We start from the raw sequence: 23,618 nt of genomic DNA, 5'->3' as shown, positions 1-23,618 counted from the left end.
CTGCACTTGAACAGTATGTTACATGCACTTTCAAAGGAAAATACTGATTTTGTGCTGTTAGAAACGTAGCACTCATAGTGGCAGAAGGGATAGAGTCACATCAGAGCATGCACTGTCAAAAGCAGACAGCTGTGTCCCTTCTCCAAGCTTTTCGTAGCGTGGCTGACTATCAGTGCAACACTCGACACTGGTTTCTAGTTATCACAAAGAGGGTGCTATAGATCATGTATTCATCTGTTTTACTTGCCTAACAGCATGCATTCGAAGAAAAGGGGGTAATTTTAGTACAATTTCCGGCTCGCATTTGAAAATAAATGGTATAATTTTAATGTGATATTTACATTGCGTTGTAGCAAAATGGCACATGATAACTGGCCTCCACTGCCTTCAGTATTCCCCGTTAGGCCTATGAGGTGGGAATCTCATATACTTAAGCGATACTCCTTTTGGAGACTGACTACATTTTAATAGTAGCCTACCAACAATCTGTTTTACCTACCACTGAGCTTATATGATTGTTCCAAGTCATATTCACAGGAACTGTCACAGCAGGTATTTATATCAGTTGACTGATTTCAACTGCGACTCGTTAATCTTGTAATCATAGGATACTATGATCACCTTGATCCATGTATTTCTAAATGTCATGTGAAATGAGAGGTAGTTGCATTTTGCTTCACTGATGGTTTCAGAAATCATGCTGCTTTGTATCAAGTTCGTTCTGTCAGAGAAACCTGCATATGTTGAGCTAAGAGTATGTTCTAAGATTCTACAACACAAGAGTGTCAGTGATGTTTGATGGCAGTTTTGCATATCATTTCTGCTGCCCTTCTTGAAGGCAATCACAAGATGTGCAGTCTTCTAACTAATGTGCTCAGTTTTCTGTTTGTGAGACTTACAGTTTATTTTGGTTAAGATAGGCACTAACTTAGCCGCAAATACTGCATAGACTCCCACAGGAATTTCAGGCTAATTCAATTTCAATGATTTTTTGTTGTTTGCTGTTTCTCAGAACCTCTGACACTGAGTTCTATGCCACTCACATTTACAGAAGAGTGTGGTTTAAGCTTTAACATTACTCCTGGATCCTCCTCTGCAAAGAAATATTTGAATACAGAATTCTGTTTAACTTGGCTCCCCTCATTATTAGTTGCTGTTTCATCTGTGAGCATCTGCATATCAACCGTAATGCTGCTGACTGCCATCAGACCAGAATATATTTGGGTTATGTGATAAGTTTTTAAATAAGATTCTATTATGGTATTTGTGGAAGGCTTCACCTATAGTCCTTTTGACAGCTAATAATGTTTCTCGAAGCACCTCTCTATCGATAGCTCTATGCTTCATTTAACACCTACTGTGCTGAAGTCACATTTCCCTTGGCAGTTTCATTACATGGACTGTTTATAGTATTTCACCAACCATTAAAATGACACAGGCCAATCAGTACATACCCGCCATTTTCGCAGTATTCCAAAGTATTCAAATGATCTGAATTTTATGCTCTGTTCAAAAGTTTTTAATTATATATCAAAAATACATAAAGATACTGACAGTAACTGTATATGGCTTGTCACGAATGATCTAACTTGCAGATTAAGCAGCACTTGTCAAATAGTGCAGTTCAGTTTCTGTACCACACTTTATTTATGGGGTGGTACAATGATCAAGTCACTGGAAAGTGCAGCTTAGTCTATGAGTTACATCATTAGTTGCGTTTTATAATGTTATAGAACAAATTTGCATGTAATTTGGTAAATAACATAGACATTTTTTGGTTTCCTTATAGCATGGTAAAATAATCAAACTATGCTTGTCAACAGGTGCAGCTTAAGATACAGATTATATCAGCAGTACTGTCATGTGCATTTTATAATGTTACAGATTTTTTTAAAAATATTCTGATAAATAAATCAGGCCATTTTTCTGGCTTTAAAGTGTGGATGAATAATTAAACTGTGAATGTCATCAAGGTCTTGAAATTATTTGTGTTTCGATAATACGGATAATTTTATTTTGGTGGAAATATCTAATTTTCGTGAGATCTTTGTATGGAACCTCGTCCTACATTTCCTTTGACTGTGTTGTGATTACATGTTGTGCTTGAAGCATTATAGGGTTGCACTTGCATCTTACGAAAATATGCAGTTAAAGAGATGTAGTACAATTCAGATATTGTTAAAACACACCACTTTAAGTATGATTGTTGTGCCAGGGTTTAAGGTTAGTGCAAATACAATACACGTTCAGCAGGAGAAGCACAAAAATCTAAAAGATAAGTAAATGTCTCATAACATTATGTAACATATCTATATTGACAGAAATTAGTGTAGTTATTAGTCTGATCTTCAGCTTATTTGTGTCATGAGGTAAAAAGGGGATAATAATACTTTCCTTCACATATCCCAACAAGAAAAAATCGTGTGGGGTCATGCTTGGGGATCTTGGAGGCTAAGAATGTAGGGCCGTGTCTCAGGATACTGTGAGCCCTACCCAGCGCTGAGGCAGCACCTCATTGAGGAATTGTAGTGCAATGCTGTGCCAGTGGCGTGGAGTTCTATCCTGTTGGAAAATGAACTCACTATTCTCAAGCCGTGGGAGAAACAAAATCCGTAGCATTTAAAGATCGCTTATTCGTGCCATTGATTTGCTCAGGGAGGAAGTTGGCGTCAACTTTTCATAAGATGTGGCACAAAAATGTTCACTTAAGGCGACTCTCTTTCATGCTCAACAGTTTTATGAGGGTTCTGAAGTCGTCTTATGATCATCGTTTTAACTTTTCATTTTGCAGCTAACATGAAAAGTAATTTCATCACTGTAAACTAAGCATGATAAGAACCTGTCGTCTACCATTACTTCCGGCAGGACATTGCTGAAGACAACACAGTTTCTTTTATCATCAACCCAAAGAGCTTGCATTAATTGTATTCTATATGGTTTGTAGACCAGACGTCACCTTAACAGTCGCCTGACAGTTCTATGAAGAGTCACAAGTTCGCTGCTTACGCGACGAGTAGATTTCAGTGGATTATGAACTCTTTCCACTGTTTCATCAGAAGTGTAGGGTCGACCTGCACTCTTAACTTTGCATTATATCTTTTCTCTTGAAATTAATGATACCAACAACGAAGGTTTTTCAGCAGTGACAGATCACTCTCAAAACGACGATTTAACTCAACGCTGAACTGCAACCACCGATTCACTATTACTAACAGTAGTACAGAAAGCTCCTTCTGTTGAGGGGACGCCAGTTTGCTTCAGACGCATTGACAGGCATCTTGTGGCGATTCTAGGCCACGCCCATTTGGGCAACACAAATTTACTGTCCGGCACAGGACCTGTGTCGAAATTATTGCATTTTAAAATCAGATAATTCTTTTTGATACCCTTTTAATAGTCAAGAATGTTAAAACGCGTAAAGTTGTGACAGCCAATCAGCATGAAATCCAAATTTTATGATCTGGAGAAGCTGATTTAACAATAATTGTGGGAAAGGCATTTTATGCTACCACAGTTCTCCATAAATTACTACAATTTTACCATCTGTGAGCAGAGGAATATTTTTAACAAGGACTGTAAATGAGATGCAGTTGCGGATCAGAATGATCTTTGCAAGATTAACATTCATGGAAGATGTCATTTCTTACGAATAATTGCTACATGGAACTAATACAGAAGATTAGGTCACAATCGTGATGTTGAAGGTATTTTGTATTTAATGTCAATGTAAGGAAATGTTATGAAATGGAAATGAGCGTTTGGCGTCATTGGCCGGGCGGCCCCTTAAGGGGCAGGACCTGCCACTTAGTGCAGGTCTCATTACATTAGATGACACATTGGGCGACCTGCCCGTCGGATGGGGTGAAATGATGATGAACACAACACAACACCCAGTCCCTGAGCGGAGAAAATCCCCGTCCCAGCCGGAAATCTAACCTGGTAACGCAGGACGGCCATCCGTCACGCTGACCGCTCAGCTATCGGGATGGACAGGAAATTTAATGAAGGCAAGCAAACAAGACAGACTTTTCTCCGTAAAGGAATTAGAACTACTAAACCGCCTAAAGTCAAACATGCATATCTTTTCTGTACCTTGAAAGTTATGTGACTAAGTGATGCAAGATTATAGTAGAATAGTATTTACGTATTTCCCACAGACAAAAGATGAGACTTGTGAAAAATTTTAGGGGAACAAAATGGGATAAAAAGGCAGAAGAAGTGATCGCAGTGGGACATAACAATACCTCAAGAGACTACAGAGTATGATCGTGAAGCAAATGAGTAGTGATTAGCAAAGATGCAACTACAATGCAATTACAAGGTGGTGTAAGTAAAAGTTCCCCGGAGGACAGAGCTGTAGGGTACAAAGAAACACATCAGAGGAAAGGAAATAAAGTACTAGCCTAACTATAGCAGATGTTGAAAGAAGACGAAGTTGACATTCCACGTATTCAGTCATGGGAGAACTTATCTTTTTAAATACATGAGGTAGTAATAAGGTTTTGATTATCGCCTGGAAAAAAACATGCGTAGTTAATCTTTTGCTTGCAGGCATATGTCTGCAGTCCTCGCAGGCACTGAAATCCCCGCGTCACAGTATCACAGCAAACCACTGAAGAAGAAAAGATCTTGATGAATCGAGGCAGTAGCTGAAATATTTCAGGTGTGTCAGGCCAATCCAGATGACGTCGTCAGCCACCTAATTGCCGGTGGACGAGAGCAGGGTGTGTCACTGTGACTCCAGGATAAAAGAGCGAAGCAAGCAGTGGACACGTGTGCATTTATCGCCGTCGACAAAGGCGAAGAACCATCCATGATCAGGAAAGGAGATGTTGAGCACAGGACTCGGCCACATTTGCTGCTCCTTTGGGCTACGGAATTTTGCCTCGCATTCACTATGTTCCCAAAATGGCACACGGTGACTTTTTCCTTTACCACCGAATGAAGAAACAATTGCGTGACGGTCACTTCCAGAATGACTAGGAGGTGATTTTCCAATGGCCGAAATGCATAATTTTAGAACCATTTAACCTTATGACCACATTTCCTAGTAGCACACTCATAACCTGAATGGTAGACTTAATCGTACTAATTAGTTAAGTGCTGGTTTCATAATTGATTTGCTATATCGTTATTAATTAAAACTGGTAATTTTTGGTTAGGTTAACTTACATATGAAGGGCAAATGATAAATGAGTTTGAAGTTAAATTCCCTTGAGTAAAGATACTTCCAAGATCCTCTGGGAAAGACATACCTCTTCAAAATTTGAACTAGTGAGGCACAAGAGGTCCCTGGAAAGGGACGGACGCAAACATAGGTGGCCAGTTTCAATTTAAGGGCCCTAACATAGAACAAAAAAATAAAAGTAAAAATTATGATTTTAACTTTTTGTTCTGTCTTCCTATAACACAAGCTTCCGCCAGAAATATTCCAGATATTTTCTGGACATGAGGGTCCTGGTTGTGTTGTCATATGTGATTCAATTTATGACTTAAGTAAAGTGCTGCTTTAAATTATTCTCACCTGTAAGCGACGCAGGCGAAAGTGCACGAGAAGGCTACGAAGAGGATAGCAGCTGTGCCGCCGTAAAACACCATCGTGTACACACCTGAAAGACAAAACATTGTGAGTTACTAGGTGTTAACTATGGCGACAGGGGGCCGACATGTCGCCCCAACTACATTAGTGCACCAGTGCTCGGACCAGTCCGACAACGCAGGACGCACGTAGCAGAGCAACGCACAACGAGCAGTTACATTCCCTTGAGGAGAGATACTTCCAAGATCCTCTGGGAAGGACATACCTCTTCAAAATTAGCTGAATAATTCACCATAACAACTTTTTCATCACCATAAAGGAAATTTTAGATGAGAACAAAAGCCGGTTTTGTGCTTAACTGTTTGAGCTTTCCCGATGCAGGCAGTGTGAACGAGGTAAAACGTGATTGCATACTTTTTCAACAGTTTTTACACAGTTTCTTATGCCATCTTTGAAAAATAGCACTCTCTCAATTTCCCTGGACGAACAATGTCGTATCTCCGCAGTTACAACGTTATACTGCTGAAGCACACTGGTTTCCCTTTGTTTCTACTTTGCAGAAATAGGAAGCTCATTTTCAGAAATATCACAAACAGCACGAAACACATTATGTTTACTATAGCAAAAATCTGCACAAGTAGCAGCAGACGAACCTAAAAAATTAACACAATTTCTGTTACCGTTACACTAAACATGTACATTCAGCATTAGATTTTCAACCCTTGGCGGATGGGTTTTGCCGGAAATAGGTAGTTGCTGAATAAAATACCGTTATCAAAGTGGGATAAGTCAATTAAATCCGTTTTATTCGCAAATGTTTATCATACAAGATAGTGAAAATGATATCTTCGCAATGCTTTGACAAACCAGTGGTTGCAGAATGTCACGATTCTTCGTCCTTTAGCACAGTAAGGTTGTTTCATGAAATCTGTAGACAGATGTATTCAGTTATTTTGAAAGAGTCTTCTTGAACCCCTGTCTAGAGCGCTAAGATTCTTGACATCGTCTGGCTCCATCTTGCAGAAAAGCAATCCGTTGGCCTTGACGTTAGGAAGGACTGGATTTGAGACGTCTGAGTAATACATGAAAGCATCTTTTGTTCCTATCTATAGGTGAAAAATCTCTGTCACATAGTAGAAAACTATGCCTCGTAACGCGGCATTTCTGGTCTGAACTAGACGAATATTATTGAACAATTCGATTTCGGAAATCGGAAATCATCCACCCGTTGTTGTTCTGCCCAATGTCAGAACAGACAGATTATCAGATTCCGAGAATCACCATCAATGAGCGGGTTGAAATGCGTAAGAACGTACTTCACAAGGCACTAAGGTATTTCTGTTGAGCCTCTCCTGGCAATGATTTCATGCCAGAAACACGTCAGGACGGTGTTACTTCGAGTATTATGTATTGCCATGTTACAGTAAGAGTAATGCTGTTAATAAAGTATAGAAGAATGGTAAAGCTGTGGACAGAAGAGTACGTACTGAAGATAGGTGCAGAATCTGACAATATTATCTGTTGGTGTCCTTTTTCCAGATTTGAGCTACTTGGGCCATAACAAAGTGAATTGCACTTTATTTTTCAATTATTAAAACTCCTTCCGCAGACTCTGCATAAGAGGTATGTCCTGTATGAAACACATCCGATAATGGCACACCAAAATTTAACATCGAATGGCTTCTGAAAGTATCTGTATACACATTTTCGCTATCATTTAGTAGAGGATAATACTCCTTGAAAATTTTTCGTGCACTCGGATCTGAGCTTACACACAAACAACACATTTGCACTTATATGATAAGTGGTTTTCTTGCTTTGGAAAGCACTAAGTCTCTGTCACTATCCGGCATTCTATGAGGCCTCTTGGAATGTTTTCCTCTTTTGGTTTCCAGGGTTGATCTGCCCTTTAATTTGCCGTTCAAGGTTTGCACCCTGCGAGCTATAATGCATAGAATTATACGCACGGTCTGTTAATCTTAACGATTTCTAAATAACCTATGAGTGGATATGGGAGACGAGGCACTATTCTTTCCGTTGTTTCTTTCTTTACATCAGCCATCTCAATACAATTGAGATCACAAAATTGTGCCTGTTTGTCATAATAAAATGCGGGAATTTCGAAAGAACTGCAGCTTATAATCTGACAAAAAAATATCTGGATGAAAACAAATCGTGAAAAATCTTTCCTAGGAAAAAAAACACAAATTCCATTCCTAGTATTTCGAACATCTCCCTTAAAATCTGCCATATTTAGGCTTACGTTCGAATGAAAATATAATGTAAAATCGGAGTTACGTTGAAAGCATCCCAGTTGAAACTAAGTACTACACTACTATGTTAGAATTCTGTATACAATACAATTTTTTGGCTACGTGAGTTATGAGAAACCTTTTTCTTCATTACAGGGAGCAGCTAGAGCATTGTTACAGTCACTTCATCAGGTGGCAGTTTACCAGGAACGGGACCATTTCTCGTTGGCTCAAATAGTTCTGAGCACTATGGGACTTAACTTCTATGGTCATCAGTCCCCTAGAATTAGAACTACTTAAACTTAACTAACCTAAGGACATCACACACATCCATGCCCGAGGCAGGATTCGAACCTGCGACCTTAGCGGTCGCGCGGTTCGAGACTGTAGCGCCTAGAAACGCTCGGCCACCTAGGCCGGCTCTCCTTGGCATACTGCATAGACCCCTAGGCAGAATGCGTGGTGCGTGCCGTACCAAGGAAAATTTTGAGATAACTAACAGAAAAATGGCATTTTAGAGAAATTTTCGCATTAAAAGTCTGCTAATCGGCACTTAATGTTCATTATTTAAGTGTATGAAATTCTACTATATAATTTACGATTTTATGAATTGATGAGATTAAAAATAGCCGAGAAAGTACAATGCAGGCTCTCATGGCTTATATTTACGTCCTTGATCAATTTTGTTTAGTGTGCGCTAGGCCATGCTGCAATGCGTATTTATGTATCTTCAGAAGCTGGAAGCATCGTCAGTTAGCAGTTTCAAAAGTAAACAAATTGAGTGAGCCGAATTGTTTATATGTATCCACACAAGCGTCGATTCGTGACGTCATCAGTCCGCTGCCTAATACTGTGGAGACTCGTCGCGACGTGGGAACAGAGCTTGTAGGGGGGGGGGGGGGGGGGCAGATGGAGCTTTTTGGTTTGTTTAACACTAAGGCCCACAATTTCTCTAATTTTAGTCCTTCTTATTTTCTATTAAGCCTGTTTTGATTTTTTGTTTTAAATTCTGTGGCCTCTGTGAACATCCTACATTGGTAACGATTGGATCTTGGTAAAATCGTAGTGACGGTGAAACAAACTTGTGGGTTACCTGACCCGAGTGTTTGACCTGAAAAAAAGGAAGGATAAACACAAGAGCAACTATAGCCTGGATAATACGAATAAATCGGCAGCAGCAGATCAAAATTTCTCCGAGGTTTATTAAATGTCAGTTGTCACTGTGCCGGATGGAAGAAAGGTTGGAATCGGACAAATTGTGGGCCTTAGTGCTAAATGAAGCTCCATGACACATGTCGCCACAATTCCTCGATCTTATGATGCGATTCCAACGCAGCGTCTGAAGCGAGACAAGCCGCGCAGCAGCAGCAGTGTCCGTGCACCTGTCCAGCGGCGCTCTCTTAATGTAACTGCATAATATTCGCGCAGACGAAGTTGACACTCGGCGCGGTGGCTAACTATAAATGGGAAATGCCTTTACGGTCGCTCCCATCAGCCACCGCGCCGAGTGTCAACTTTGTTTGTGCGTAATGTACAGCCTGTTCCAAAGATGCGACCAAAGCGGTGCGCGGATCACTTCGCGGCAGTTACGTCTGAATGCCCGTGGACAGGCGACGTGCCTTCTGTCGCCACAGGCGCCAGGTTGGATTCGCACCTCCAGAAAGCGGTCTGATATCGTCAGTAACACACCGTTGAGTGGATACGGGTAACAGTTCGGCGTGCTCAGCTTGCTTACGTTTCAAACTGCTACGTGAGTCCTTATAGTCTCTGATGACGTCTCCAACATTAGGAGGCAAAATAGGCAGAGGACAGGGTCCTATATCCCTCTGGAGAGACCTTCCTGCGTAGCACCAGCGATTAACAGAAGGAACGCATTTGCAGCTTATTACGACTCAAGAGGGAGGCTCTGGCCCTACTAGTTGGTGACAGTTGCACCTTTGGACAACTTCAGGCTTCCGCGCTAGGAAAACACGTGTTTTCGTACAGCCAGCTCATCCTCGAGAAACGCAGGTGTTCAACCACACCCATCAGAACTGTGCAAGATACACACCACGAGTCGTCAGCCTGGCACCAGAGCAAAGCCCTTCAGGGAATGTGACACCGTGAGGAGGCCTGCAGGCACGAGAGTCCACAAAGACCCGCCACAAATACAATACTGTATTGACTTTTGGGGTAGTTCAAAAGAAAGTCGGCACCTTCGAATGAGGAATGAATAAAAGACAACTGCCCTGAAAGGATCGCCCATTGGCTGGCAGTGACAAATCGCCAGCCAATGATGAAATGAAATGACAAGACGCTCAGGAAATGTAGCACACAATGAAAAAATGATGCTTTCCCCCTTCAGTCACACATGGCAAGTAAAGGAAATGTTTTATATCTATAATTTCTTAAGCATAATTGAATTGTGGTGTTTGTTTTCATCTTCCCTGTGTGAGACTGCAGCCAAGCAACATCGATCTATAGCAACCTGCAGCCAACCCTCAGGAAGTGAGCCTGTGATTGCGAGAAGATGAGCGTCGGTCGACTGCATCTTCGGCGGAAATTGGTACGATAACAAAAAGTTCGAAAGATCTGAAAAAAATATATCGGTTTGTTTTAATACACTCTTGACCTTATATGAAGCAATATTTTATAGCTCCAATTTATACCTGATTATACAGGTGTGTTAACGCCGATATAGTTACCGTACGATCAGTGAAAAATAGCCTCTTTTTCATGATTTACTCGAAGCGAGTGGCATGAGGACAAAATGTTTGCTTGTAACAGATTAACTGGACGCGTGTCATTGGAATTGAAGTGGTAAAAACGTTTTCGTGTTCGAAAGAATAAGATTTTATAACGTAACAATTTTGCGTCGGCCATGTATCAAAGGTAAGAACTTCTGCTTTCGACAAAAACTTTGACCTAGTCTCTGAATAATCTGTGTTAATAACGACAGATTTTTACAATTTATCTGCAAAAGTATTTGCTTGTTAAAAATATAAAGTGCTGTAGTAGCATTCAACAGCGAAAACAAGGCTGCATTTAAAAATAAAAACCTAGGAAACGCAGACAACAGTAATTCAGGACAGATATTTCTATGGAATGTGAGAACTGTAGTCTTACAGTACCACCACTGAGCACAAGTATAATACATGCACTGAGGTGACAAAGATCATGGGACGGCGATATGCACATTACCAGTGACTGCGTTCACAAGGTATGAAAGGACCGTGTATTGGCCGATCTGTCATTTGCACTAAAGGTGACTCATGAGAAAAGGCTTCTGACGTGATCACAGTCGCACGAGGGAAATTAACAGACGTCGAACGCGGAATGGTATTTGGAGCTAGACGAAGGGGACATTCCATTTCGGAATTCGTCATGGAATTCAATATTCCGAAATCAACGTTGTCAAGAGTATGCTGAGAATACCAGATTTCAGACATTATCTCTCACTACGGACAACTCAGTGGCTGATGGTGTGCACTTCAATACCGAGAGCAGCAGCTTTTACGAAGAGTTGACAGTGCTGAAAGACAAGCAACACTACGTGAAATACTCGCAGAAGTCAACGTGGGACGAACCACGAACATATCCGGTAGGAGAGTGCTGCGAAATTTGGCGTTGATGGGCTGTGGCAGCAGGCTACGGAACCGCGTGCCTTGCTAGCAGCACGTCGCCTGCAGCGCCTACCTGGGCTCATGACCACATCTGTTTGACAGCAGGTGATTGGAAAACCGTGGCCTGGGCAGAAACGCCCCGATTTCAGTTGTTAAGAGCTGATGGTAAGGTTCGAGTGGGACAGACCTCAAGAAGCCATGAGCCCAAGTTACCAACAAGGTAGTGTGGCTCCATAATGGTGTGGGATGTGTTTACATGTAATTGACTGGGTCGTCTGGTCCAACTGAACCGATCATTGACTGGAAATGGCTCTGTTCCGCTACTTCCATTTGTAGCCATTCACAGACTTCGTGTTTACAAACAGCGATGGAATTTTTATGAATGACGATGCGCCATGTCACCGGGCCACAATTGTTCGCAGTTAATTTGAAGAACATTCTGGACAATTTGAGCAAATGATCTGGCGCCCAGATTGCCCGACATGAATCCCATTCCACATTTATGCGACATAATCGAGAGGCCAGTTCGTGTACAAAGTCCTGCACTGGCAACACTTTTGCAATTATGGACGGCTATAGGAGCAGCATGGCTCAGTATTTTTGCTAACGACCTGGTGAGTCCATGCCATGTCGAGCTGCTGTGCTACACTGGGCAAAAGGAGGTATTCCTTCAATTTTGGCACTTCATTGCAGTGTGCTGATTACCATCCTAGTCTATGTTGGGTTTCTTTCCAGTCTGATACCTAATTCGTCAAGAATTCGACCTTATTTCCGTTCCTGATGATTGTCTTCTTAAACTGACGGTGATGTTGGTTTTGTACTAGGATTATAGCACTGGTCGGATTATTCACCATACTTCCAGCGACTTACTGTGATTAGCTCCCCTATTCTGTTCTATTCCGATTACTATTGTGCCACTTCTGAATTACGCTCCACTCTATAATTTCTCCCCATGCCACCCTGTGTTAATATCAATTTCTTTCGTGTACCACTTTTGATTCCCAGATGACATTCTAATTCATACCTCAAGCTCCATGCAGAAATCAGACTACTGGTTAGCAGTCGGCTGAAACGCCTATCTGAATGGCAAGTGGTCGCGGACTGCGGATAAGCTTCTTCATCCGCTTCACTCACACAAAAGGACCGAAGCGTTCTCCTGCCGACTGCTGTCTGCTATCCTTTGTTTGGTTGGTTAGTTGATTTGGGGAAGGGGGCCAAACAGCGAGGTCATGGATTAGGGAAGGAAGTCGGCCGTACCCTTTCAAAAGAACCATCCCGGCATTTCCCTGAAGCGATTTAGGGTATCATGGAAACCTAAATGAGGATGGCCAGACGCGTGTTTGAACAGTAGTGCTCCCGAATGCGAGTCCAGTGTGCTAGCCACTGCAGCATCTCGCGCAGTCTGCTATCTGTCACGTACAAACCACCCTCCCAGGTACATCTGAGACAGCAGCTCATGACACATACCGTTCCCACATCACCTGCTAATTCTCCTCGACAGCTGGTACAAGACGTAGGTGAGCATCAAACCGCCAAGGCAGCTTATCAGAGAAGCCACAGTGTGATTCAATCCCAATCACTGAGAAAAGACAGCCCAGTCAATGTGACTGAAGATCCAAGACCCTTTATATGTTTTTTTAATCACTTCCATATTTTAATAAACTGATGTTTGAAATTACTATCTCCGTTCACCTCTTTGTTATTCAGACATATTAACATCCAGGACCAGAAAGTATTATTCCAGCGAAGAGGTGACTTTCGGTTTAATTAATGATGATTAAATTTGGTCCGTAAGAAAAATTTTTGTTTGTTATTTAATGTAACTCGGTGAAGTTTCAATTTACGACACTTTTGGCGCCCAAAGTGGTGCGTGATAGAGCAGTAATACTTCAGTGTATTCATACTACATTCTTAGAGCGAGTTCGGCATTGCAAAGTCAACTTCATTTGTCCTATTGTGGGTAGGTGAGGTATGGGAGAAATGGGGTTTCCACGAAATCGAACTTGTTTACAGACTACCAAAATTCCGTTAGTCGTTTCTTTTACAAGTCTCTTTTCGTTTTGCCAACTGAAGTGACAGACGTGTGACAGGCTGCCACTGGCAGTTTGCAGCGATGGGCGTAAGATTTGACAGGTTGATTCACACCAGCTGCCCGGTGAGAAATTCAGCCAAATAAGAGCATCAAGAAAACTACATGTTAGAAACATCTTTTACGATTTTAAATCGATCCAGACGACAATTTTCAACAGGAGCCTTTTATTATTTGAATTTTTGTTGTGAGGGTGCAAATGTGGCTCCGCTCCTGTCTTTTTTTTTCTTTTTTGCGTTTTCTGCTGCGAGTACAGCGTTCTCAGGTGTTCAGTAATTTGCCATCTTGACGTTAGTATGGACGTGGATGGTGCCCTAGCTATCCACCTGCTGAGCCGGCGCAACGGCCGTGGAGGGCCTTGCGCTGCTCGTAGCGCAGACCTTAATACAACTGAACATTTCTGGAGAACGCTTGGAAGAATAGTCGGAAAGCATGAATTAAGAAGTAAGACTGCTCTGAAACAATGTCTACAACAAGAATGGCAATATTACTTCAGGGATTACGAAAAGACTGGTACATTCCATGGCCAAATAGGTTAACAGATGTGATACACAGAACAGAAATGACTACAAAGTATTAACATTGCCACTACAGCTATGTACATCGTAATTTTATTTACATTTATGAATGCTTTTATCACCATTGAGTGCAGCCAGCTTTTATTTACCTTTTGAAGTGGGCTAATTTGGTTAATCCTCTTATATGTACAGATTAGGAAGGAAATCCTGCACTGTTGGTTTACCAAATAACATCTCTGCCGTGATGTTTAGTTGTAATGTATAGATACATGCTTGTTCTCCATGACCACCAGTATCTGTGCAGTCGAGGTGACTACGAGAAAACAGAACGGGCGACTGGATCGGCTGGACCTGCCCCACCCTCGTACCACGACCAGTGGATGCGCTGCGCCACCTCACCGCGTCCTTGTTTTGCAGGAATACTCTAGGCCCCTACGCACTGGGATTCCACAACAGCTCCGCGGGCAGAAACGCCACACTCCGTGGAGCCTACTGCACCTGGCATAAACTGAGCGGCCGCCATCCAGGCAGCCCAAAGCGGCACCAGAGCGGCAACAGAGGAGCCATGCGCCAACTGCGGCTCACCCGTAAGTAGGTATCTTCGAATTCCACTTGTGCAGTGCGGATGGGACTGACGTCGAATCTTTTATCTGCAAGATTCAGATGAGACCTGCAATTTGGGTCACTTCACCTCAGTACTATACAAACTGCAAACTCAAAATAATTTGCGGGCAACAAATTCTGGAAATTTTCGGAAGAAAACAATTGACTTTGAAGGACACAGAAACATTTTGTTTTATTTTACTTCATTTTAGTGAACATAAATATTTTGCAACTTTTGGGGATGATCATGTTTAAGAAAACACTCAGCAAATCTGTCTCTTACTGCAAGCACAGATCCTCCCCCCTCGGCCTTAAGACCTAACGCATTCATTTTCCGTTACAGAACAGAAGACAGAATCTGAGAGGTTCTTTAGATGTTGAACTGATGTAAGTGAAGTCAGGATTAGATGCATCCATAAGGAACAGTGAATATACAGAGTGAGTCACCTAACGTTACCACAACAGTGCACTACAGCCACACTCGTAAACACGGTCGTCATCCTAAACATGCACCTGCAGATGCTGCTCGCCGACCGTGGCCCGTGTTTGTTACAACAGGCAACTGAACGTCGGAGCTTTCAAGCGTCAACTTTAGGTTACAATATCTCCGGATGTAATTAACAGTTTACAATGCAACAAACGGCACTGATTACGTATTTGTTTATATGTTCAGATGTGCTAACAAAACTAACGGGGTTCCATTTAAAAAAAAACAACGTAGGTTTGTGTTAAAAAACATACTTCTGTGCATTTTTTACACCAATTACACTAGCCCCTCTCCTCACGTTCGGTCTGTGGAATCGATTCGTCAGTATTTGATGTGGTTTACGAAATATATCCAGCGGTAATGTTAGGTGACTCACCCTGTATATGTTTCAGTGAACATTGCCGGAAGAAGACAACAAGAACAAAATAATGGCTCTAAGCACTATGGGATTTAACATTTGAGGTCATCAGTGCCCTAGACGTAGAACTACTTAAACCTAACTAATCTAAGGACATCACACACATCCATGCTCGAGGCAGGATTCGAACCTGAGACCTTAGCAGCAGCTCGGTTCCGGACTGAAGCGCCTAGAACAGCTCGGCCACAGAGGCCGGCAAAGAAGAACAAATCGAATATGCCTACGCAGTCGGAAAAAAAGAAAGGGTGCAGAAAGAAGATGACGATGTCCCGTTAATTAAGGTCCTTAATGCAAGTATACGGCAGAGAGAATGACGCAGGACGAAGACAAGATGCTTTTACTGTCTCTATTGAGTCCACTTCAAGGTTTTAGCAAACAAAAGAAAACGGCCACTAACATTAGAATCATGACTGTGATATATGAGGCCCAGTTCTAAGAATACACATCTCCACGTTAGAGTCACACTAAAACTACTTAACAACTCACTTTCAGGACAATGGTCAGTTGAAGTACGTAGAAATTATCGTTCCTTAGTTTCTTCACGATATGTTGAATCACAAGAACTTCATAACACAGACAAGGCATATTGCTATCCGGGGTACAGAAGTTTTCCTAAAACCTCCTCGCTGACTAAAATAACGCAGCTACGTCTCCTGTTGCAGTGAGTGTCACGAGTAGGTGTGATACATTAGATGTGGAGAATTATTTTAAGAAATAAGATGCGTAAGCAATTTGGGAAGGTCTCCTTCTTCTTGTTTCAAATACTTGTAGTTCATCTCGGCAGAAATCCAATAACTCGTCAAACGAACGTACTGACATTCACATGAAATTGAAAAATTTGTCACAGTAATTTCTTAAATCATTGTACAGTGTAGTAAATACCCCGTTTGTGTCAAATCAGCATGGAGGGAATGTACCAAGAACTACGACTTTTTCTGCACTCTGTTCTTATACTGAAGTGACAAAAGTCATGGGATACCTCTCAATACCGCGTCGGACCTCCTTTTGACGGGCGTAGCACAGCCAATTGACGTGGCATTGACACAAGAACTCGTTGGGAGTCCCCTACAGAAGTGGATTGGCAGCGGCTGTGGTGCCGCTCTTCAGACATTAACTTATTTTAAAAGAATTGGCAGATTAAAATACTGAGGATTTATGTTAATTAAGAGATGACAGTGATATGTGATCTGTGTTGGAAAACATTACGAGTATGAGGGGAGGTTGAATGTCAGTTGTGATATGGAGGGTATTAGGAACAGTTGAGTGTATTAGGGACTATGTTCAGTGGAGAGGGAATGATGTGTGTCTGCAGGAAGGAATTCGTAGTTGTGGTGCAGATGCTAGGATTGGAGTGGGATGCCCGCTGGGTGAGGAAAATGTTGGTTGGAGCCTTCATTTGGGATGCAATGGGAAGGATGCATTTTATGTGGAAGGAGCCATGGATCTCAGGGAGTGTCAGTTGTGATGTATGGCTGTAAGGGACTATTGGGTATATTAGGGACTATGTTCGATGGAGAGAGAGTGATGTGAGTCTGCAGGAAGGAAATGAAAGTTGTGATGTGGATACTACGATAGGAGTGGGACGTTAGCTGGGTGACGAAAATGTCGGTTGGAGCCTTCATTTGGGATGCAATTATGTAGTATGCGCTATATTTCGCAGGAGTGGTGGATCTCAGAGATGAATTCGGGGTCTGGGACAGCAAGGTGATTGAAATTCCGCAGGGAAACGGGATTGAGTGCACAGAGACGGAGCGAAGGTTTGACCTAATGATAAGAGGCGCATGAGCAGGTCACGATTCTCAAGGATGGAGGGACTGTAGGGAGTTACAAGAGATGTAATGGACATGAGCGTTTGACGTCACTGGCCGGGACGCCCCGTACGGGGCAGGCCCGGTCGCCTCGGTGTAGGTCTTGTTACATTCGACGCCACATTGGGTGACCTGCGCGTCGGATGGGGATGAAATGATGATGAACACAGCACCCTGTCCCTGAGCGGAGAAAATCCCCGACCGAGCCGGGCATCGAAACTGGCCCGTAGGACGGCTATCCGTCACTCTGACCACTCGGCTGTCGGTGGAGGACACACGATATGTAGGTGGGCTGTAGATATTACAAGGGTCGAAGGAGATGGGGGACTTTGGGTCAACACTTTACAGAACGTAGAAAAAGTAAATGAAAAAGGAAGAAACGCAGCTAATCAGACTCTACTTAAATTACCGCATGACAGAAAACTGATTATGAGTCATCCTCCACCGCAGCTGCTGCGTTCTTCCGGAGACGGCCACTTCAGCAATAGCAAGCGGCGCCCGCTGTTTAGTGCAGAGGAACGCTGCAGCGCCAGCCACGTACCGGTGTCGGCGCAGTCCGGGTGGTTGCCGAGGAAGCCGCAGAGCGGCACGTCGGCGGGCGGCCCGTCGCGCCCGCCCGGCCAGTGGATGCGCTGCCCCTCCACGGCGGTGTACTGCCGGTCGCGGCCGTAGTAGTGCGCCACCACGACGAAGCGGCCCGTGATGGGGTCCAGGTCGAGCACCGCGTAGTCGGCGTCGCGGTCGCCGTTGTCGTCGATGCGCACGCTGCCCGTGATGCCTGCGCCAGTCACACACCGCCGCGGCTGCAGTCGCGCTACGGGCTCGCAGTGCACAGCCGAGTCGAACGGGCTACTCTGGCTTCAGAATATGTCACGGCACTAGCGATTTCACACATGTGCCGACCTTTCTCCCAGGTCTCGCTTTCGTGGAAAAAACGCGTGACAACAACTGAGGGTGATGGGCGAAAAGGCGTGGAAAATTTTGTGTATAACGGCAACAGGAAAATATAACAGAACAAACGTGCAAACATGCCTCAAAACGCAGGTACATAACATGAATTAATACTATTCTCAAAAAGTATTTATAATCTAAGTAATCTACTTTAAGCTACTTCTGACTACATAGTAGTTATCATGCTGTCAAAGCCTTAGAAACAAGCTATCCTGAACAGACACACATTTACGATTAATGTAGTTCCATGTGAGCAATGAAAACATATTACAGTGATGAGCCAGAACATTATGACCACATACCTAATAGACGGCACGTCCAACTTTGGCACAGATAACAGAGGCGATGCGTCATCGTATGGAAACAATAAGGTACTGGTAGGTCGCTGGAGGGAGGTGGCACCACATCTGCACACGCAACTCACTTAAGTCCAATAAATTATAGGAACGGGGTTTATGAGCTCTAACACCACGTTCAATCACATCCCATATGTGTTCGATTGCGTTCAGATCTTGCGAATTGGGAGACCAACATATCAGCTGGAATTCACCACTGTGTTCCTCGAAGTACTTCATCACACTACTAGCCTTACGACGTGGCGCATTATCCTGCTGGAAAATGCCACTGCCTTCAGGATACATGACTCTCATGAAGGGGTGTATGAGATCTGGAACCAGTCTACAACACTCTACGGCCGTCATGATGCCTTCCACGGGCTCCACTGGACCCATAGGTGTCCTCATGTATATTCCCCAGAGCACAATGAGGATGCCAACAGCTTCTCTCCATCCCACAGTGGAGGGGATACCACACGCGCCGCGCGTGTGCCTGACCAGCAGCCACTGGTCGCTAGGTGACGCTGCTACGGCCTGGACGGCTTTATGTCGACGGTAGGTCGGTGGTCATAATGTTGTCGCTGAGCAGTGTGTACTTTCCAGGCTTAAAATTGAAAATCAAGGAAAAAATTGTATAATATTTTTACGGAAGTAAATCTAAAGCCATACAGGTGTCGAAGCGTCTTTGGATAAATGAAAACAGAAAGACATTGTGTTTTGCAGAAGCCACAGCTTAAAAGTCAATACTGAAGCTACTAGATGAGCAGTTATGGCACTGCATTCAGTAATGGAACGAAGCTTGAAGGAAAATACGGAACCTTCACAGTATTTGTGGACCCCAGGGCGATAGCCCACAACGTAACCACATGAGAGCAATCAAATGTGCAGAACAGAACTGTTTTCGTCTATGTACGTGCACTTCAAACCTCATGTGATTGTGATACAACGTAAGATATGCCCGTAGACAACCTCCTGATTTTGAAGCTGATAACATCTCTAGAACAAACACATCTACATTACACATCCCGTGAATTTTGTACATGTGATTCATAGGCATCTAAACAATTTGCGTTCGATATCTGGAACGAACTTGGTGTAAGACGTTGAAGAGATAAAACCAAAGGTATTCTACTCGTTTGCGACTACAGTCACAGTTCAGATGTCGCTATTTTTGCCTTGCCACTGTGGTAACACCGGTTTCCTTCAGATCGCCGAAGTGCAGTCAGGCTTGGCTAGCACTTGGATGGGTCACCATCCGGGTCTGCCGAGTGCTGTTGGCAAGTGGGGTGCCCTTGTCAGGCCAACTGAACACATGCCCCTCCGTATCTGCATCTGGTGACGCCTAAGGGCTGAGGATGACACGGTTGCCAGTCGGTACTGTTGGGCATTCAAGGCCTCTTTGGACGGTGTTTTTTTGTCAATTGCTACTACTCAATTATCTGGACAATGTCTGCTAGCATTTACTAATCTTGTGTTTATGTGTTATGACTAATGCACTTTTTCAGTAGTATTATTCAAAAGGTGTGATCTAATGGCTAGTACATCTAATGACCTTAACATATAATTTGTTTTGAACTTAGGTATGAATCTCTTCTGAATACTGTTTGTAAAACACCATTCGTGCACTAAAAACTGGACACAAATTCACCCTGCCAGTAACAAAAAAATCCTAAAGCTTTGGAGTGTGACACTCATTACAGAAAATTTTCGTGTTGGTTGCCATTTTTATTCGATGATTCTTCTGGACAGAGGATATTTTAGACGTTATACCGCCAGAACACAGTGTGCATTTTTACAGCACTAATGTACACTAGGACTGCCGAGGGGCTACATTTTCCTTCTTCACCCATCCGGTCCTTTTTAGGTATCCTAAATTTATAAAACGATTCTTTGTTTCTTCACTCCCCTTAGTTTTCAAAGGTATAAAGTACAATTTTGTAACTTAAGGTTTTGGAGATTTTGAAGTGTGATCAGCATATTCCGCAGGTTGAAAAAACATCTCTGCCTCGTTTACATTCTAGTCCTATGTTGAAACACACTGCCTGGTATCTAAATTTGGCAAGTGCCTGTACAGTTAAGCTACGTATATGTATGTGGGATCTTCACTCTCTGCTAAACTTATATGTGTTCTACTAATGAAATTCATACATTCTTCACAGCGTGTTATGAAATACCTTCGGGCATGCTGTTCAATTCATTTTTATCTTTACTCATCAGTGCCATTAACAATGCCCATTCACTTCTAAGCAATTCCATTGCTAGTTTTGAGTGCGCATGATGGCAAAAATTGAGGAGTAAAAAAAAAACTTCTTCTAAGACATGTTTTCAGATTACAGTCATTGTTGTTGTTGTTGTTGTTGTGTTCTTCAGTCCAGAGACTGTTTTGATGCAGCTCTCCATGCTACTCTATCCAGTGCAAGCTTCTTCATCTCCCAGTACCTTCTGCAGAATACATCCTTCTGAATTTGCTTAGTGTAGTCATCTCTTGGTCTCCCTCTGCGATTTTTACCCTCCACGCTGCCGTCCAGTACTAAACTGGTAATCCCTTGATGCCTCAGAACATGTCCTACCAACCGATCCCTTCTTCTAGTCAAGTTTAGCCACAAACTCCTCTTCTCCCAAATTCTATTCAATACCTCCTCATTAGTTATGTGATCTACCCATACAATCTTCATCATTCTTCTGTAGCACCACATTTCAAAAGCTTCTATTCTCTTCTTGTCTAAACTATTTATCGTCCACGTTTCACTTCCACACATGGCTACACGCCATACAAATACTTTCAGAAACGCCTTCCTGATAAATCAATACTCGATGTTAACGCTTTCCTTGCCATTGCCAGTCTACATTTTATATCCTCTCTGCATCGACCATCATCAGTTATTTTGCTCCCCAAATAGCAAAACTCCTTTACTACTTTAAGTGTCTCATTTCTTAATCTAATTCCCTCAGCATCACCCGACTCAATTCGACTACATTCCATTATCCCCGTTTTGCTTTTGTTGATGTTCATCTTATATCCTCCTTTCAAGACCATATTCATTCCATTCAACTGCTCTTCCAAGTCCTTTGCAGTCTCTGACAGAATTACAATGTCATCGGCGAACCTCAAAGTTTTTATTTCTTCTCCATGGATTTTAATACCTACACCGAACTTTTCTTTTGTTTCCTTTACTGATTGCTCAATATACAGATTGAATAACATCGGGGAGAGGCTACAACCCTGTCTCACTCCCTTCCCAACCACTGCTTCCCTTTCATGTCCCTCGACACTTATAACTGCCATCTGGTTTCTGTACAAATTGTAAATAGCCTTTTGCTCCCTGTATTTTACCCCTACCACCTTCAGAATTTGAAAGAGAGTATTCCAGTCAACATTGTCAAAAGCTTTTTGTAAGTCTACAAATGCTAGAAACGTAGGTTTGCCTTTTCTTAATCTAGCTTCTAAGATAAGTCGTAGGGTCAGTATTGCCTCACGTGTTCCCATATTTCTACAGAATCCAAACTGATCTTCCCCGACGTCGGCTTCTACTAGTTTTTCCATTCGTCTGTAAAGAATTCGCGTTAGTATTTTGCAGCTGACTTATTAAACTGGTAATTTTCACATCTGTCAACACCTGCTTTCTTTGGGATTGGAATTATTATATTCTTCTTGAAGTCTAAGGGAATTTCGCCTGTCTCATACATCTAGCTCACCAGATGGTAGAGTTTTGTCAGGACTGGCTCTCCCAAGACTGTCAGTAGTTCTAATGGAATGTTGTCTACTTCCGGAGCCCTGTTTCGACTTAGGTCGTTCAGTGCTCTGGCAAACTCTTCACACAGTATCGTATCTCCCATTTCATCTTAATCTATATCCTCTTCCATTTCCATAATATTGTCCTCAACAACATCGCTCCTGTATAGACCCTATATATACTGCTTCCACCTTTCTGCTTTCCGTTCTTTGCTTAGTACTGGTTTTCCATCTGAGCTCATGATATTCATGCAAGTCGTTCTCTTTTCTGCAAAGGTCTCTTTAATTTTGCTGTAGGCACTATCTATCTTACCCCTCGTGAGATAAGCCTCTACATCCTTACATTTGTCCTCTAGCCATCCCTGCTTTGCCCTTTTGCACTTCCTGCCGATTTCATTTTTGAGACGTTTGTATTCCTTTTTGCCTGCCTCACCTATTGAATTTTTGTATTTTCTCCTTTCGTCAATTAAAATTCAGTATCTCTTCTGTTACCCAAGGATTTTTACTAGCCCTCGTCTCTTTATCTACTTGCTGGTCTGCTGCCTTTACTATTTCATTCCTCAAAGCTACCCATTCTTCCTCTACTGTATTTCTTTCCCCCATTACAGTCAATTGTTCCCTTATGCTCGCCCTGAAACTCTGTACAACCTCTGGTTCTTTCAGTTTATCCAGGTTCCCCATCTCCTTAAATTCCCACCTTTTTGCAGTTTCTTCAGTTTTAATCTACAGGTCATAACCAATAGATTGTGATTAGAATCCACATCTGCCCTGGAAATGTCTTACAATTTAAAACCTGGTTCCTAAGTCTCTGTCTTACCATTATATAATATATCTGAAACCTGTCGGTATCTCCAGGCTTCTTCCATGTATACAGCCTTCTTTTATGATTCTTGAACCAAGTGTTAGCTATGATTAAGTTATGATTACAGTCATGTTTGTAGAAAGAAGAAATAAGAAACTGAAAGAAGATTTCAGAATGAAAATAAAAATGGGATGGGGAAGGTGCCAATGATAACGTTCATAAATGACGTAGGGATTCGGTTGAATGGAAGAGAAGAAAATGTAAGGGAAATAAGATTTTCAAATCCTATCGATGGCAAGGAAATTAGAAACGGAGAAATGGGCACGTGAAAGACAAGACACTGTTGCAGGACGGGTAACGGGTATCAGGTACAGGTAGCCTCGTACAGAGACCACCACTTTCTCCGTAAATCAGGTATTGTGCTATGTTCTCCAGGAGTTAAATTAAGAATGATGTTTCGATTGCTAAAGTCCTTCTCCTT

General features: G+C 42.5%; 1 protein-coding gene across 1 annotated transcript in view; it reads right to left on the bottom strand.

Annotated features, from left to right (window-relative positions):
* The window catches only part of LOC126267230 (atrial natriuretic peptide receptor 1-like), a 534,344-nt gene that overhangs the window by 5,528 nt on the left and 505,198 nt on the right, over positions 1–23,618 (bottom strand). Inside the window, exons 9-10 of the mRNA XM_049972212.1 lie at positions 17,858–18,094; positions 5,525–5,609 (exon numbers count right to left, since the gene is read on the bottom strand). Coding sequence (XP_049828169.1) covers positions 5,525–5,609; positions 17,858–18,094 — 322 coding nt within the window. The remainder of the gene's footprint in view (positions 1–5,524; positions 5,610–17,857; positions 18,095–23,618) is intronic.

Source organism: Schistocerca gregaria, chromosome 4 (assembly GCF_023897955.1).
Source record: "Schistocerca gregaria isolate iqSchGreg1 chromosome 4, iqSchGreg1.2, whole genome shotgun sequence".
Classification (NCBI taxonomy): Eukaryota; Metazoa; Arthropoda; class Insecta; order Orthoptera; family Acrididae; genus Schistocerca; species Schistocerca gregaria.
This window is presented reverse-complemented; position numbering and strand designations above follow the sequence as displayed.